The 14,972-nt window shown below is 41.4% G+C and overlaps 1 protein-coding gene and 1 long non-coding RNA gene across 2 annotated transcripts in view; both read right to left on the bottom strand.

Annotated features, from left to right (window-relative positions):
* Window positions 1-14,972, bottom strand: part of LOC112221367 (arginine-glutamic acid dipeptide repeats protein) — a 277,707-nt gene that overhangs the window by 84,948 nt on the left and 177,787 nt on the right. The window contains 1 exon segment of the mRNA XM_042304282.1: window positions 6,434-6,538. Coding sequence (XP_042160216.1) covers window positions 6,434-6,538 — 105 coding nt within the window.
* LOC112222442 lies at window positions 906-2,689 on the bottom strand. The gene is made up of 2 exons (XR_002949145.2): window positions 2,257-2,689; window positions 906-1,819 (listed from the first exon to the last, which is right to left on the bottom strand). It is a non-coding gene; the product is annotated as an uncharacterized LOC112222442 (long non-coding RNA).

Raw genomic sequence — 14,972 nt, 5'->3', positions numbered from 1 at the left:
AATAGAGCTAAGCATTCAAAATCCTAGAGGAAAAGCTGGTTCAGTCTGCTTTCCACAAGACACTGGGAGATTAATTAGTCTGCTTTCCACAAGACACTGGGAGATTAATTAACCTTTCAGCAGGACAATAACAAAAAGAAGGCCTAATCTACACTGGAGTTGATTACCAAGAAGACAGTAAGACGAAGAGTTACAGTTTTGACTTAAATCTGCTTGAAAATCTATGGCAAGACCTAAAAATGGTTGTCCAGCAATTATCAACAACCAATTGGACAAGACTTTTAGAATTTATAAAATAGTAGGCAAATGTTACACAATCCAGGTGTGAAAAGCTCTCAAGAGAAATGACCCAGAAAGACTCATAGCTGTAATCGCTGCCAAAGGTGATTTATGTATTGACTCACAGGGTTTAAATTCTAATCTACTCAAAATATATTACGTGTTTTATTTCTCTTTTAGGTATTTACGTTACAATTTCTTTTCCACTTTTGACATAATATTTTGTGTAGATCATTGACGTAAAATGACAATTAAATCAATTTTAATCCAACTTTGTAACAAGACAAAATGTGCGAGAAAAAAAAAATCAAGTGGTGTGAAGGCACTGGCTTTCTGAAGGCACTTTACAGGTGAGGTCCCAAATTCCCCACAGTGGCTTAAGTGGGCAGTTTGAGTATGGAAGTCTAATGAGACCTTTTAAGTCAATAAAACTAAGAACAGATATGATATTGGTGATTCAGATATAGGGTATACATAACACCTGAAGACAATTAACTATAATTACTTTGCTATTAAGACAATACATGGTTTAGTTGAACTCTAGAAATGTTATATTTAGAAAAAGAGAAGAATCAATGAGTTGAAAAGTTGACACTTCTTTTATGAACCCGTTTATTAATAAACCCATATATATATATATATATATATAACATTTTTTTTTTTTAAATGTTAGGGATTGGGGTACATTTCTCTATGCACGTTATGAGTAATATTCAAGGAAAGTCATATTTGATAATATTTTATCATATTATTATACCTGAACATGCAGCCATATTATATGTATCTATCAACAGTCTATGTCCGAATACCCATTCTAGCGTACTAAATAGTATGCGAAAAAATATACAGTTTTCAAGTATGTGAAATTTCGAAAATAGAACTCCAAATGCTATCTAGTTCGCGATCGCGTTAACTATCTGATTATCAGCTGTTAAGTCGGAAAAGACGAGTGAATTCTACTTGATCAAAAGGCCGAAATTAGTATACAGTTTAAGGACGTAGTACGCGAGTATAAGTATTCGGACGGACACAAACTTGTGTCTATTTTGTATCGGATGAGTAATAGTCAGTGCAACTTGGATAGCCATGTCCTGTACAACAGGAATGGCTCCCAACATATTTCATGTCAAGTCTAGAAAATGACACATGCAAGACCAAACAGGCATCTTTTGTATTGTTACTTCCTGAACCAAAACAATAACAGTCCTGATCCAGCATGGTGCAACTTTACCAGGGGAAACCCCGCCCCAAACATCAGATCCGTCCAATCCTCGCACGACTATAACGCCGTCATAACATTACAAAAACTGTGCGAAAAAACCCCCCTACTTTTCCAATCAACCACACAGACTCCTGAAACACCTACAACATGAAGTATTTCTTTGACATGATCACATGTATCAGCTGGAGCGAGAGTGTGTGTGTCTGCACAAAGCTTCTCAGGGCTGCCATGTCGGCTCGATTGTAAACACGAGAACAGACAGAGTGGGCTACTGCAAAATGGAGTCAGCACCAGCCTTGCTTCTGTGTCTCATTTCTCCTATAGGCAGCAACAACAACAACAACACAGGTGTAGAAAAGTTAGCTTGCTTATAATGTGATTATGTAAAACGGTATAGATGTCGCTTTCATGTTCCGTTACGCCAATGTTGTTACAATGTAGTGCGTTCGCCCAGCGATTTACCTTTATGCATGGCAACTCTGGCAGGGATATGCACCTTTCACGAATACAATGTATCCGATAACAGTATGCTCTTGTCTAATTTAAACTATGGTCAGACATGCATGTTCTCTTCATATCCGTGACAAAAAAAAAAACAAAGAAAAAAACACTCGGGTGTATAATTAAATTAATTCGGGTAAAAAGCTTTGCTTTACACTAGACAGATGAAAAGCAGCGACTACTCAGACAGACTGACTGTCTCAAACCTAGTCGCGGAATTAAACCGTAACATATGAATATATTTATCAACCTACCTCCGAGTAGCAAACATGTCGTCCATTTCTGACACCAATCTCTAAGGCTCGTTTGTTGACAGTTTGTCTAGAATTGAAGTGGTCGTTGTGAATCGACTCACTCTCTCTCTCTCTCTCTCTCTCTCCCCTTCCCACCTATTGTCAGGTGCTCAAAATGGAGGACGGCGCAAAGCGCTTGCTCTCAGAGAGAGGCTTCCACTGAGCTGGTGCTGTGACCTCACAGCGTATCCCCACCTAGAGCTCCCGTTTCTACCAGACACAACTGAGCATGTGCTACGACCTTCCACACAGACAGGATGCGGAATCCATCTCGTTCGTCACAACCACAAAGGCATAAACCACGCCCATTTCTATAATTTCTCTTCAAATCAGATTTTAAACATAACATTATGCCTAACCTTAACTTTCAATTATAAGCAAAAAAGCAAATGTTTGTTTTAATACATTTTTTTCCCCGATATAAACTATTTTGACTTTGCGGCTGTGGTAACTAGTGAAAACCATCTATCTCCCCTCTCGAATGTCTGGTCTATAATAAAGAAGGCCATTGGAATTGAACGCGACGCTGCAGACCGGGGAGACAGAGTGCCCCCTCTCACTGAAGCCACGGAGGTTCTAGGCCGACCGCGGTATTGCAGGCATTGTTAGCATAAAAAACTAGTAATGGGGAGTTACCACTAGTAACTCCCCATTGTTGACCTATACTTATCTATAACTGGGCTAATAACTCACTAACTAGTGGAAGAATATTAACAAAAGTGCAACAAGGGCGGCTCTGATGTCAAAAGCGCATTTCCTCGCGGGTGATTGAGAGACTCGTGAGGCTACCCTCGCCAATAGAATTCTACTCCGTTGCGCTCTGGCTCTGCCAATAAAATCACAGACTCAATCTTGCAAAAGTTAGATTTGTTTCGGTGCATTGAAAAGAGGCTGATATAATGTTGATTCGATCACATATATTTTAAAAAATGAGGCGAACTCAGTGAAGTTCAACCTCTTGCGTCTCTGCGCGGCATGGCACTTCTTTTGCGCTGCGGTCCTGGAGGAAGTGTGTGGCCGTACACGCGCGCATCTTAGAGGGAACACTGTCTATGACCCCCACGAGTGTCACGGGACTCATCTGAAGGTAACCCATACAAACTAATGGAAGTATGAAGATATATATAGATATTAAACCTTCATCTGAAGGTAACCCATACAAACTAATGGAAGTATGGAGATATATATAGATATTAAACCTTCATCTGGAGGTAACCCATACAAACTAAATGGTAGTATGGAGATATATATAGATATTAAACCTTCATCTGAAGGTAACCCATACAAACTAATGGTAGGATGGGGGTTTGTTTTGTAATCCCCAAAATATAGGTGGTCCAAAAAAAGTAATATTGTAAATATTTCCTGAGCTTTCTTTTATCTCCTAGATATAGGACAGACACTTCAAAACCTTTTTTCTTATGATTTAATTCTTTACTGTATTTTTTTTGTGTGCCAATTATGAATATATTATTTATATGCCCTATACCAGTAAAGGCCAAATTGAAAATGTTATCAAATAAAACATTTCTATTTTTGGGGGGGGGAATACCTAAATGAGTCCTAAAATTCTAAATAAAATATCTAAATGATCCACATAATGGTCCTAACTGATCCGAAAGAGACTATTCGAAAATAATCATTTTCCACCTTGATTACACACTGAGACACGATCACATCTCTTTTATTTGTGGGAATACTTGGGAACATATTTCCTAAATTAAACTCATTTTTTAGCTGAATTCCTAGTGATTGTCTTTTTTTAAAACAAAAAATACAATCCCGATCAATTAAAAAATGTGCGGGCAGGATTTTGGCCCACAGGCTGCCTGTTGCTGACACGATGTATAATATACCACTGCACCAGATTTAGCTAGATAGTTACTTCTCATCTGTAGTCACTTTCTAATATTACTGTATAACATTGATGGGGGAAAAGTTGCAATGGGAAAGGAAAGGGGTGGAATGGGCCAGGTGGAGGCTGGAGAAGGGGTGGAATGGGCCAGGTAGAGGCTGGAGAAGGGGTGGAATGGGCCAGGTGGAGGCTGGAGAAGGGGTGGAATAGGCCAGGTGGAGGCTGGAGAAAGGGTGGAATGGGCCAGGTGAAGGCTGAAGAAGGGGTGGAATGGGCCAGGTGTTGGCTGGAGAAGGGGTGGAATGGGCCAGGTGGAGGCTGGAGAAGGGGTGGAATGGGCCAGGTGGAGGCTGGAGAAAGGGTGGAATGGGCCAGGTGGAGACTGGATAAGGGGTGGAATGGGCCAGGTGGAGGCTGGAGAAGGTACATTTGGGTCGTAAAATCGAACAATCAAACTGCGAGCATTAAACAGTATCTTGGAATCCATTTTTCTCGTGACTTTTTTTTTGAACCCTGCATTTGCTGCAACTGCAAGTAGCTTGATGTGTAAACTGCTACTAAAATAGTACGCCAGTTGGCTACAGTAGGCCTGGTGCAGTATATACTGTAGTAAGTAAGAAAGATATTATTTGGTCTTTGAGCAGTAACATACAGTAATAGTGGATTTATGATCAGGCACAATGTTGTCCGGAGACTCCGTATGGAGGGCGTGTTGCAATTGTGGAGCCTCTGGAGGCCTCGAGCTCCGTACAGCGATGCTTTGCGCCGGCCACATTTTGTACCAATGCGGAGAGCTCCGTATAGACCCGCATTTACATTATTGGTTGACGGTAGGTGTGGGCGGGAGGTCCTATATAAACACTAACTCATTTCCTTGACAACAGCGCATGCGAAGCGCAAGATGAATGAATGCCCTGTCTTCTCCAGATGTCATATCACCATTAATGGTGTACGGCCAATGCAGACGTCGGATTGACGATGCTTCGCTTTACTTTATTTCAAAGTCAGTCAGGGGGCGGCAGCGTAGCGGTTAGAGTGTAGAGGTGGTAGGTAGCCTAGCGGTTAGAGTGGAGGGGCGGCAGGGTAGCCTAGCGGTTAGAGTGTAGAGGTGGTAGGTAGCCTAGCGGTTAGAGTGGAGGGGCGGCAGGATAGCCTAGTGGTTAGAGTGTAGAGGCGGCAGCGTAGCCTAGCGGTTAGAGTGTAGAGGTGGTAGGTAGCCTAGCGGTTAGAGTGGAGGGGCGGCAGGGTAGCCTAGCGGTTAGAGTGTAGAGGTGGTAGGTAGCCTAGCGGTTAGAGTGGAGGGGCGGCAGGGTAGCCTAGCGGTTAGAGTGTAGAGGTGGTAGGTAGCCTAGCGGTTAGAGTGGAGGGGCGGCAGGATAGCCTAGTGGTTAGAGTGTCGAGGCGGCAGCGTAGTCTAGCGGTTAGAGTGTAGAGGTGGTAGGTAGCCTAGCGGTTAGAGTGGAGGGGCGGCAGGGTAGCCTAGCGGGTTAGAGTGTAGAGGTGGTAGGTAGCCTAGCGGTTAGAGTGGAGGGGCGGCAGCGTAGCCTACCGGTTAGAGTGTAGAGGTGGTAGGTAGCCTAGCGGTTAGAGTGGAGGGGCAGCAGGGTAGCCTAGTGGTTAGAGTGTAGAGGCGGCAGGGTAGCCTAGCGGTTAGAGTGTAGAGGCGGCAGGGTAGCCTAGCGGTTAGAGTGTAGAGGCGGCAGGGTAGCCTAGTGGTTAGAGCGTTGGACTAGTAACCGGAAGGTTGCAAGTTCAAATCCCACGAGCTGACAAGGTACAAATCTGTCGTTCTGCCCCTGAACAAGGCAGTTAAACCCACTGTTCATAGGCCGTCATTGAAAATAAGAATTTGTTCTTAACTGACTTGCCTAGTTAAATAAAGGTTATAAAAATAAAATATATATATTTTTTAAAGTCAGTCAGTAAAAGACGATGCATGGTCAATCCGACGGTCGACTTTGACGTACACAATTTACCGTGATACAGCCTCTGCAGAAATCAGGGCATTTATACTTTCGAGCAGCGCAGAGCTGTTGTCAAGGAAAATTAGTTTATGTTTATTCAGAACCTCCCGCCCTCACCTATCGTCAACCAATCACGTCAATGCGGAGCTATACGGAACCCTCCGGCATCGTTACAGAATTTGAGAGACACACAGGGATGCGGTACGGAGCTCAATTTGGCCCCTGGTTGCCTCCAGAGGCTTCGCAATTGCATCACAACATCCATACGGTGCCTCGGACCACATTTTAGGATCAAACACAAATGGTCTTTTAGGCTTACCTGGTCTCTGGGTTGTATCCCAGGATGTAGAAAAAGGAGTCAATGCGAGCTTTGAACTCCCTGGCAGCGAAGATGTCTGAGAAATGCGCAATGTTACACTTCCCCCTGAAACACAAGACAGACATGGATAATGTGATTTATTTGTCAACATCTTACGGTAAAGATATAGGTGTACAAAACATCATTGATATTGTTGCAAGAATGTAATTAATCGTGTTTTTGGGGAAGTGCGTCTTGGAAAAACAAGACAAATGCAGGAAAATGTCTTTTATTAGTCAACATAGACATATTAACACATTGCTATGTGCAGAGCATTCAGACCTGGACTTTTCCCCATTTTGTTACGTTACAGCCATTTTGTTACGTTACAGCCATTTTGTTACTTTACAGCCATTTTGTTACTTTACAGCCATTTTGTTACGTTACAGCCATTTTGTTACTTTTCAGCCATTTTGTTACGTTACAGCCATTTTGTTACGTTACAGCCATTTTGTTACTTTACAGCCATTTTGTTACGTTATTTTGTTACACAGCCATTTTGTTACTTTACAGCCATTTTGTTACGTTACAGCCATTTTGTTACGTTACAGCCATTTTGTTACTTTACAGCCATTTTGTTACTTTACAGCCATTTTGTTACTTTACAGCCATTTTGTTACATTTTTTTGTTACGTTACAGCCATTTTGTTACCATTTTGTTACGTTACAGCCATTTTGTTACGTTACAGCCATTTTGTTACGTTACAGCCATTTTGTTACGTTACAGCCATTTTGTTACGTTACAGCCATTTTGTTACACAGCCATTTTGTTACTTTACAGCCATTTTGTTACGTTACAGCCATTTTGTTACTTTACAGCCATTTTGTTACGTTACAGCCATTTTGTTACGTTACAGCCATTTTGTTACTTTACAGCCATTTTGTTACTTTACAGCCATTTTGTTACGTTACAGCCATTTTGTTACGTTACAGCCATTTTGTTACTTTACAGCCATTTTGTTACTTATTCAAAAATGTATTCAACCTACACACAATACCCCATAATGACAAAGCAAAAACAGGTTTCTGTTTTTGATTTTTTGAATAAATTAGCAAAAATGTATAAAAACCTGTTATTGCTTTGTCATTATGGGGTATTGTGTGTAGATTGATGAGGGGGGAAATAACTATTTAATCAATTTTAGAATAAGTAACAAAATGTGGAAAAAGTGAAGGGGTCTGAATACTTTCCAAATGCCCTGTAAGTACCATGTAATTAAGTGTTTTCTGGGGAGTTCTATAGAGGGTTGCCAGGTGACGTATGATGCTTCCTGGCGGCCATGTTGGATGACCACTGCATAAATTAATCCGACAACAACAGCCGTGTGGCTACCCCAAGCTGCATGATAACAGTTCCTACACTTACTTCATTCATCCCCATGGTCAATTTCGGTGCCGTATTTGCCTGCTCTAACAAGGCAGGAAAAGACAACGGGACAACATTTTCTTAATTTTTTTTTTTTTTTTTTACAGATTACCCAGAATCATGAAACATCAAGGAGGAAAGATTCAAGAACTGTCAGAAAAGCGAAGAAACGTTTTTGCCCGTCAAGACCTGACAGCTTTCAGGATCTGCTTTGATCTTTTCATCACTGGTAAGTCTGATTTTGAGTTCATTGTAGCTGTTATGCTAACCAGGTGTCAACATTAGCTCGATAGCTTGTAGTCTAACATACATCGCGCTCATCGGCGGCACACGAGTGTCAAGTTTCAGGGGGAGCATTTTTTTCCAAATAAAAATTCACCTTTATATTTATTTATTAGGATCCACATTTGCAGAAGCAGAAACCTTCCTGGGGTCCACAAAAAATTAAAAATACAAAACACTGATAGACAAGAAAACACAAATTTAAAATACAATATAAATATATGAAATTATGAGTCAAATCACAGGGTAGCCTATGCCTACTCTGCCGACACTTACGAACAGATCAATAATAACAACCTTGTCTTGAATGTAACCATCTAATCTAGATGGATATGACGTCCTTGGAGGAGAAGATTATTGAAAAAAAACAACACTCCGTTGTCACCAACCTAATGATAATTTGTTGAGAAAATGTATGGAAATTACAGCATAGAACAAAGGCCTCAATGGGATAGGATATCCTGCTGTGTTGACTGGTTGTTTTAGCCTCAATGGGATAGGATATCCTGCTGTGTTGACTGGTTGTTTTAGCCTCAATGGGATAGGATATCCTGCTGTGTTGACTGGTTGTTTTAGCCCAACAATAGATTGAATCTTTATATGACACTAAAACACCTGAATGAATCAAACACAACCAGCAATAAAGACCCTGATGGTACAGGTGACCTTAAGAAGTGATACTCTAACATAAGGTGTACTTTGTATCCTGAACAAAAATATAAACGCAAAGTAAAGTGTTGATCTCATGTTTCACAAGATGGCACCGATAGAGATGGCAACTTCGCTTCAAGTCCTTAGGAAACTGTGCAGTATATATATATATATATATATATATCTATATATTTTAAATGTATTATTTCTTATATTGTTAGCCCAGAAAACCTTAGCTGTTATTACATACAGCCGGGAAGAACTATTGGATATCAGAGAGACGTCAACTTACCAACACAACTATGACCAGGAATACAACTTTCCCAAAGCGGATCCTTTGTCTGCACCTTGAACTGATTCCAGAGGCCGACCCAAAACAACGCTGTTGGAGGAGAGGGTGCCGGAGTGGTCTTCTAGTGTGGCTTTGGATGCGTGCCACCACCCACCGCTTCCGAGTATATTATTCGCTAATGTCCCATCCCCAGTTAACAAAGTTGACGAAATCAGGGCAAGAGTTGCTTTCCAAAGAGATATCCAGGATTATAACATACTCTGTTTCACGGAGACAAGGCTAGCTGGGGACATGCTGTCAGAGTCAATACAGTTAGCTGGGGACATGCTGTCAGAGTCAATACAGCCAATGGGATTTTCAGTGCATCGCGCCGACAGGAACAAACATCTCTCCGGGAAGAAGAAGGGCGGGGGTGTGTGTTTCATGATTAACAACTCATGGTGTAATTGTAACAACACACACACACAAGAGCTCAAGTCCTTATGTTAACCGGACTTAGAATTCCTCACAATCAAATGCCGACCGTATTATCTCCCAAGAGAATTCTCCCCGGTTATCGTCACAGCCGTGTTTATCCCCCACGCAAGCGGATACCAAGACGGCCATCAAGGAACTTCACTGGACTTTATGCAAACTGGAAACCACATATCCTGAGGCTGCATTTAATGTAGCTGGGGATTTTAACAAAGCTAATTTGAGAACAAGACTACCTAAATTCTGTCAGCATATCAATTGCAGTACACGGGCAAGTAACGCACTCGACCACTGCTACTCTAACTTCCACGATGCATACAAGGCCCTCCCCCGCCCTCCTTTTGGTAAATCTGACTGACTCCATCTTGTTGCTCCCCTCCTATAGGCAGAAACTAAAACAGGAAGCGCCCATGCTTAGGTCTATCCAACGCTGGTCTGACCAATCGGATTCCACGCTTCAAAATTGCTTCAATCACGTGTAGTGGGATATGTTCCAGGTAGCCTCAGACAATAACATTGACGCAAGTTTATAAGGAAGTGTATAGGAGATGTTGTACCCACTGTGACTATTAAAAACCCCAACCAGAAACCATGGAAAGATGGCAGCATTTGTGCAAAACTGAAAGCCACGTACCACCGCATTTAATCATGGCAAGGCAACTGGAAACACGACCGAATACAAACCGTGTAGTTATCCCCTCCGCAAGGCAATCAAACAAGCAAAGCATCAATATAGAGACAAAGTGGAGTTCAACAATTCAACGGCTCAAACACGAGACGAGACGTATGTGGCAGGGTCTACAGACAATCACAGATTACCAGCCCCGTCGAGGACATCAACATCTTGCTGGAGAAGGTGGAAAGTTCCTCTGTGTACACATCACGGACAAACTGAAATGGTTCATGCACACAGACAGTGTGGTGAAGAAAGAGCAACAGCGCCTCTTCAACTTCAGGAGGCTTCCCTTTAGAAAGACACCAATGTCGACTGGATTCCCACTGTGAAGGTGAGGCAATGTTGCATCAGATTCCCACTGAAGGTGAGGCAATGTTGCATCAGATTCCCACTGAAGGTGAACAATGTTGCATCATTCCACTTCTACTTTGTCCTTTTCCAGATATGAAAGGAGACATCCCTCAGACTAGATTATTGTAATATGCTGTGGATATGAAAGGAGACATCCCTCAGACTAGATTATTGTAATATGCTGTGGATATGAAAGGAGACATCCCTCAATCAGACTAGATTATTGTAATATGCTGTGGATATGAAAGGAGACATCCCTCAGACTAGATTATTGTAATATGCTGTGGATATGAAAGGAGACATCCCTCAGACTAGATTATTGTAATATGCTGTGGATATGAAAGGAGACATCCCTCAGACTAGATTATTGTAATATGCTGTGGATATGAAAGGAGACATCCCTCAGACTAGATTATTATAATATGATATGGATATGAAAGGAGACATCCCTCAATTAGACTAGATTATTATAATATGCTGTGGATATGAAAGGAGACTTCCCTTAGTCAGACTAGACGGTTGTAATATGCTGTGCCTTGGTCAAGCTGAATGATTGCTGTGCCATTTAGTTAGAGAGCCCTGTCACCTTGTTGTCATGACAACAGTGCCCCTGTCACGCCCTGGTCTTAGTATTTTGTGTTTTCTATATTTATTTGGTCAGGCCAGGGTGTGACATGGGTTTATTTTGTGGTGTGTTTGTGTATTGGGGGTTTTTCGTAGGTTTTGGGATTGTGGCTTAGTGGGGTGTTCTAGCAAAGTCTATGGTTGCCTGAGGCGGTTCTCAATCAGAGGCAGGTGATTCTCGTTGTCTCTGATTGGGAACCATATTTAGGCAGCCATATTCTTTGAGTGTTTCTTGAGTGATTGTTCCTGTCTCTGTGTTTTGTATTTCACCAGATAGGCTGTATAGGTTTTCACGTTCCGTTTGTTGTTTTGTATTATCGTGTATCGTCTTAATTAAAGATGTATCGTATTAACCACGCTGCATTTTGGTCTGACTCTCTTTCAACGGAAGAAAACCGTAACAGCCCCTTTAAACCATTTTTTTTTTTTTGTCTTGCCCCATTGAAAAAAACAAACAACATTTTTCTTATAATCTATTTATTTATTTGACAATTTAAACCACATTTAGCATAGACACTAATTGTTGCAGAAATGCTGTTGTATGTGGAGGATGAGGGCCGCAGTCGATATCTCCGATAGGGGAACGCGAGGTCCTAAGCGGGTTTTTATAAATAAGCATCAACCAGTGGGTCTTGCGACGGGTATACAGAGATAACCAGTTTACAGAGGAGTATAGAGTGCAGTGATGTGTCCTATAAGGAGCATTGGTGGCAAATCTGATGGTCATATGGTAAAGAACATCTAGCCGCTCGAGAGCACAGACACATCAGAGACAGATCCTCCCTTCTCTTTATAACAGGACTGTGGTCTGTTATTAATCAACACAGACACATCAGAGACAGATCCTCCCTTCTCTTTATAACAGGACTGTGGTCTGTGATTAATCAACACAGACATCAGAGACAGATCCTCCCTTCTCTTCATAACAGGACTATGGTCTGTGATTAATCAACACAGACACATCAGAGACAGATCCTCCCTTCTCTTTATAACAGGACTGTGGTCTGTTATTAATCAACACTGACACATCAGAGACAGATCTTCCCTTCTCTTTATAACAGGACTGTGGTCTGTGATGAATCAACACTGGCACATCAGAGACAGATCTTCCCTTCTCTTCATAACAGGACTGTGGTCTGTGATTAATCAACACAGAGACAGATCCTCCCTTCTCTTTATAACAGGACTGTGGTCTGTGATTAATCAACACAGACACATCAGAGACAGATCCTCCCTTCTCTTTATAATAGGACTGTGGTCTGTTATTAATCAACACTGACACATCAGAGACAGATCTTCCCTTCTCTTTATAACAGGACTGTGGTCTGTGATTAATCAACACAGACACATTAGAGACAGATCCCCTCCTTCTCTTTATAAGAGGACTGTGGTCTGTGATTAATCAACACAGACAGACAGATCCTCCCTTCTCTTTATAACAGGACTGTGGTCTGTTATTAATCAACACAGAGACAGATCTTCCCTTCTCTTTATAACAGGACTGTGGTCTGTTATTAATCAACCCAGAGACAGATCCTCCCTTCTCTTTATAACAGGACTGTGGTCTGTTATTAATCAACACAGACAGACAGATCCTCCCTTCTCTTTATAACAGGACTGTGGTCTGTGATTAATCAACACAGACACATTAGAGACAGATCCTCCCTTCTCTTTATAACAGGACTGTGGTCTGTGATTAATCAACACAGACACATTAGAGACAGATCCCCTCCTTCTCTTTATAACAGGACTGTGGTCTGTTATTAATCAACACTGACACTAGTTCATCTTAAGTAATAGTTAACGATTAAAACAAGTTCAAACACTTTTCATTTTAAAACGTCAAAGTAAAACAAGTAAGTTAACTCGTCTTAGTAACAAGTATAGGCTGTTATTACTAAAACATTATTTCAGGTGAAACCATTATAAAAAATCAATACCAGAGGTGTCCGACCTCCCTCCACTGATCCCTGATCTACTGGAGGAACAGACTTCTATTCCAGCCCAGTAATAGATCTACTGGAGGAACAGACTTCTATTCCAGCCCAGTAACAGATCTACTGGAGGAACAGACTTCTATTCCAGCCCAGTAACAGCACACTTGACTGTCAACAGACTATCAGGTTTGATGGGTTGGCGTGCTCCAATTGTAATAGGTTTAGACAGTGTGTGACTTTTAAACTGTATTTTTTGTTTGTTTACAACATAGGTACACATATAACCCATGGTATACAACGATGTTCCCTTGTCCTCTTGGGACATTCGTCTGCAGACAGGGTTTCAGAGTTCTCAAGTATCTGAGGACAGAAAACAACAACAACAACAATAAAAAAAAAAACAGGTTAAGTTATACTCAAATTAGACAGCACTGAATATTACTTGTTATCGCTCTCTATTCTCGTTGTTTTCCCTCGCTAGGGGACTGGAACTGGAGGATTGTAAAAGTACAAGCCCTACCGAGAGCTGCCTACTCTGACACCCGGCGATGCTAATCATTTCACCCTCCTCCATGGCTGCTAGCTAGCTAGCTACCTACCTACAAATGCATTTAGAGTTTGTGTTTTTAATTTACAAATGATACATACATCAATATATTTAGCTAACTAATATGAAGTTAGCTAGCTGGTGATATTTAATTCGCAGTATGTAAAGTTAGCTAGCTAGCTACCTATCTACAAATGCATTTAGAGTTTGTTTTTAATTTACTAATGATATATACATCAATATATTTAGCTAACTAATATGAAGTTAGCTAGCTGGTGATATTTAATTCGCAGTATGTAAAGTTAGATAGCTAGCTACCTATCTACAAATGCATTTAGAGTTTGTGTTTTTAATTTACAAATGATACATACATCAATATATTTAGCTAACTAATATGAAGTTAGCTAGCTGGTGATATTTAATTCGCAGTATGTAAAGTTAGCTAGCTAGCTATCTATCTACAAATGCATTTAGAGTTTGTGTTTTTAATTTACAAATGATACATACATCAATATATTTAGCTAACTAATATGAAGTTAGCTAGCTGGTGATATTTAATTCGCAGTATGTACAGTTAGCTAGCTAGCTAACTTTGCGTTAGCCTGCACACTAACGTTAAGTTACTATAGAATGCTAGCTAATACTACATAGTTTATCATTTTCACAACACATTTACTTACTTGACTAGTTTCTCCCACACTGCCTCCATTTCCTGGGTCCTTAGAGAAAAACTATGAGCACTGTGCCGGGAGGTTTCCGGTGGAAGCAGAACGCAGCCAGTCGCGTGGACGATTGGACGACACGGGGAAAACAATGTTACGACACACTGACTCCTCCAACATGGCGCCTGCTGTGGTTGCTAGGTGATTTCTGCCAGAACTGCAGCCTCTCTAGTAGAGGTGATGTGTTCAACAGCTGGCGTAGACTAATGAAATGCGAGGCAGCAGGTATTAAAGGTAGGTGTGTGTGTGAGAGAGAGAGAGTCACATGAGCACGGAGGTTCCGGTTTACGTTTGTTATGATGGATGAAGTTGAGACTACGGAGCACACAAACACCAGCTGAAATCATCATCCCTCCCTCCTGCACACCCGCCAAGAGATGACACACGGAGATAGACAGAGAGAGAGAGAGACACACACACACACACACCTTGAGACAACATCACAACACAGCTGTGTGTCTGGGCCCATCCTCACAATAACAGACATCACAGAGGTCAGTTTGTGTGTGTTCCTGTGTGTGTGTTCCTGTGTGTGTGTGTGTTTCTGTGTGTGTGTGTTCCTGTGTGTGTTTCTGTGT

Source organism: Oncorhynchus tshawytscha, linkage group LG22 (assembly GCF_018296145.1).
Source record: "Oncorhynchus tshawytscha isolate Ot180627B linkage group LG22, Otsh_v2.0, whole genome shotgun sequence".
Taxonomy (NCBI): Eukaryota; Metazoa; Chordata; class Actinopteri; order Salmoniformes; family Salmonidae; genus Oncorhynchus; species Oncorhynchus tshawytscha.
Note: the sequence above shows the minus strand (reverse complement) of the source record. Positions and strands in the feature narration are given on the sequence as shown.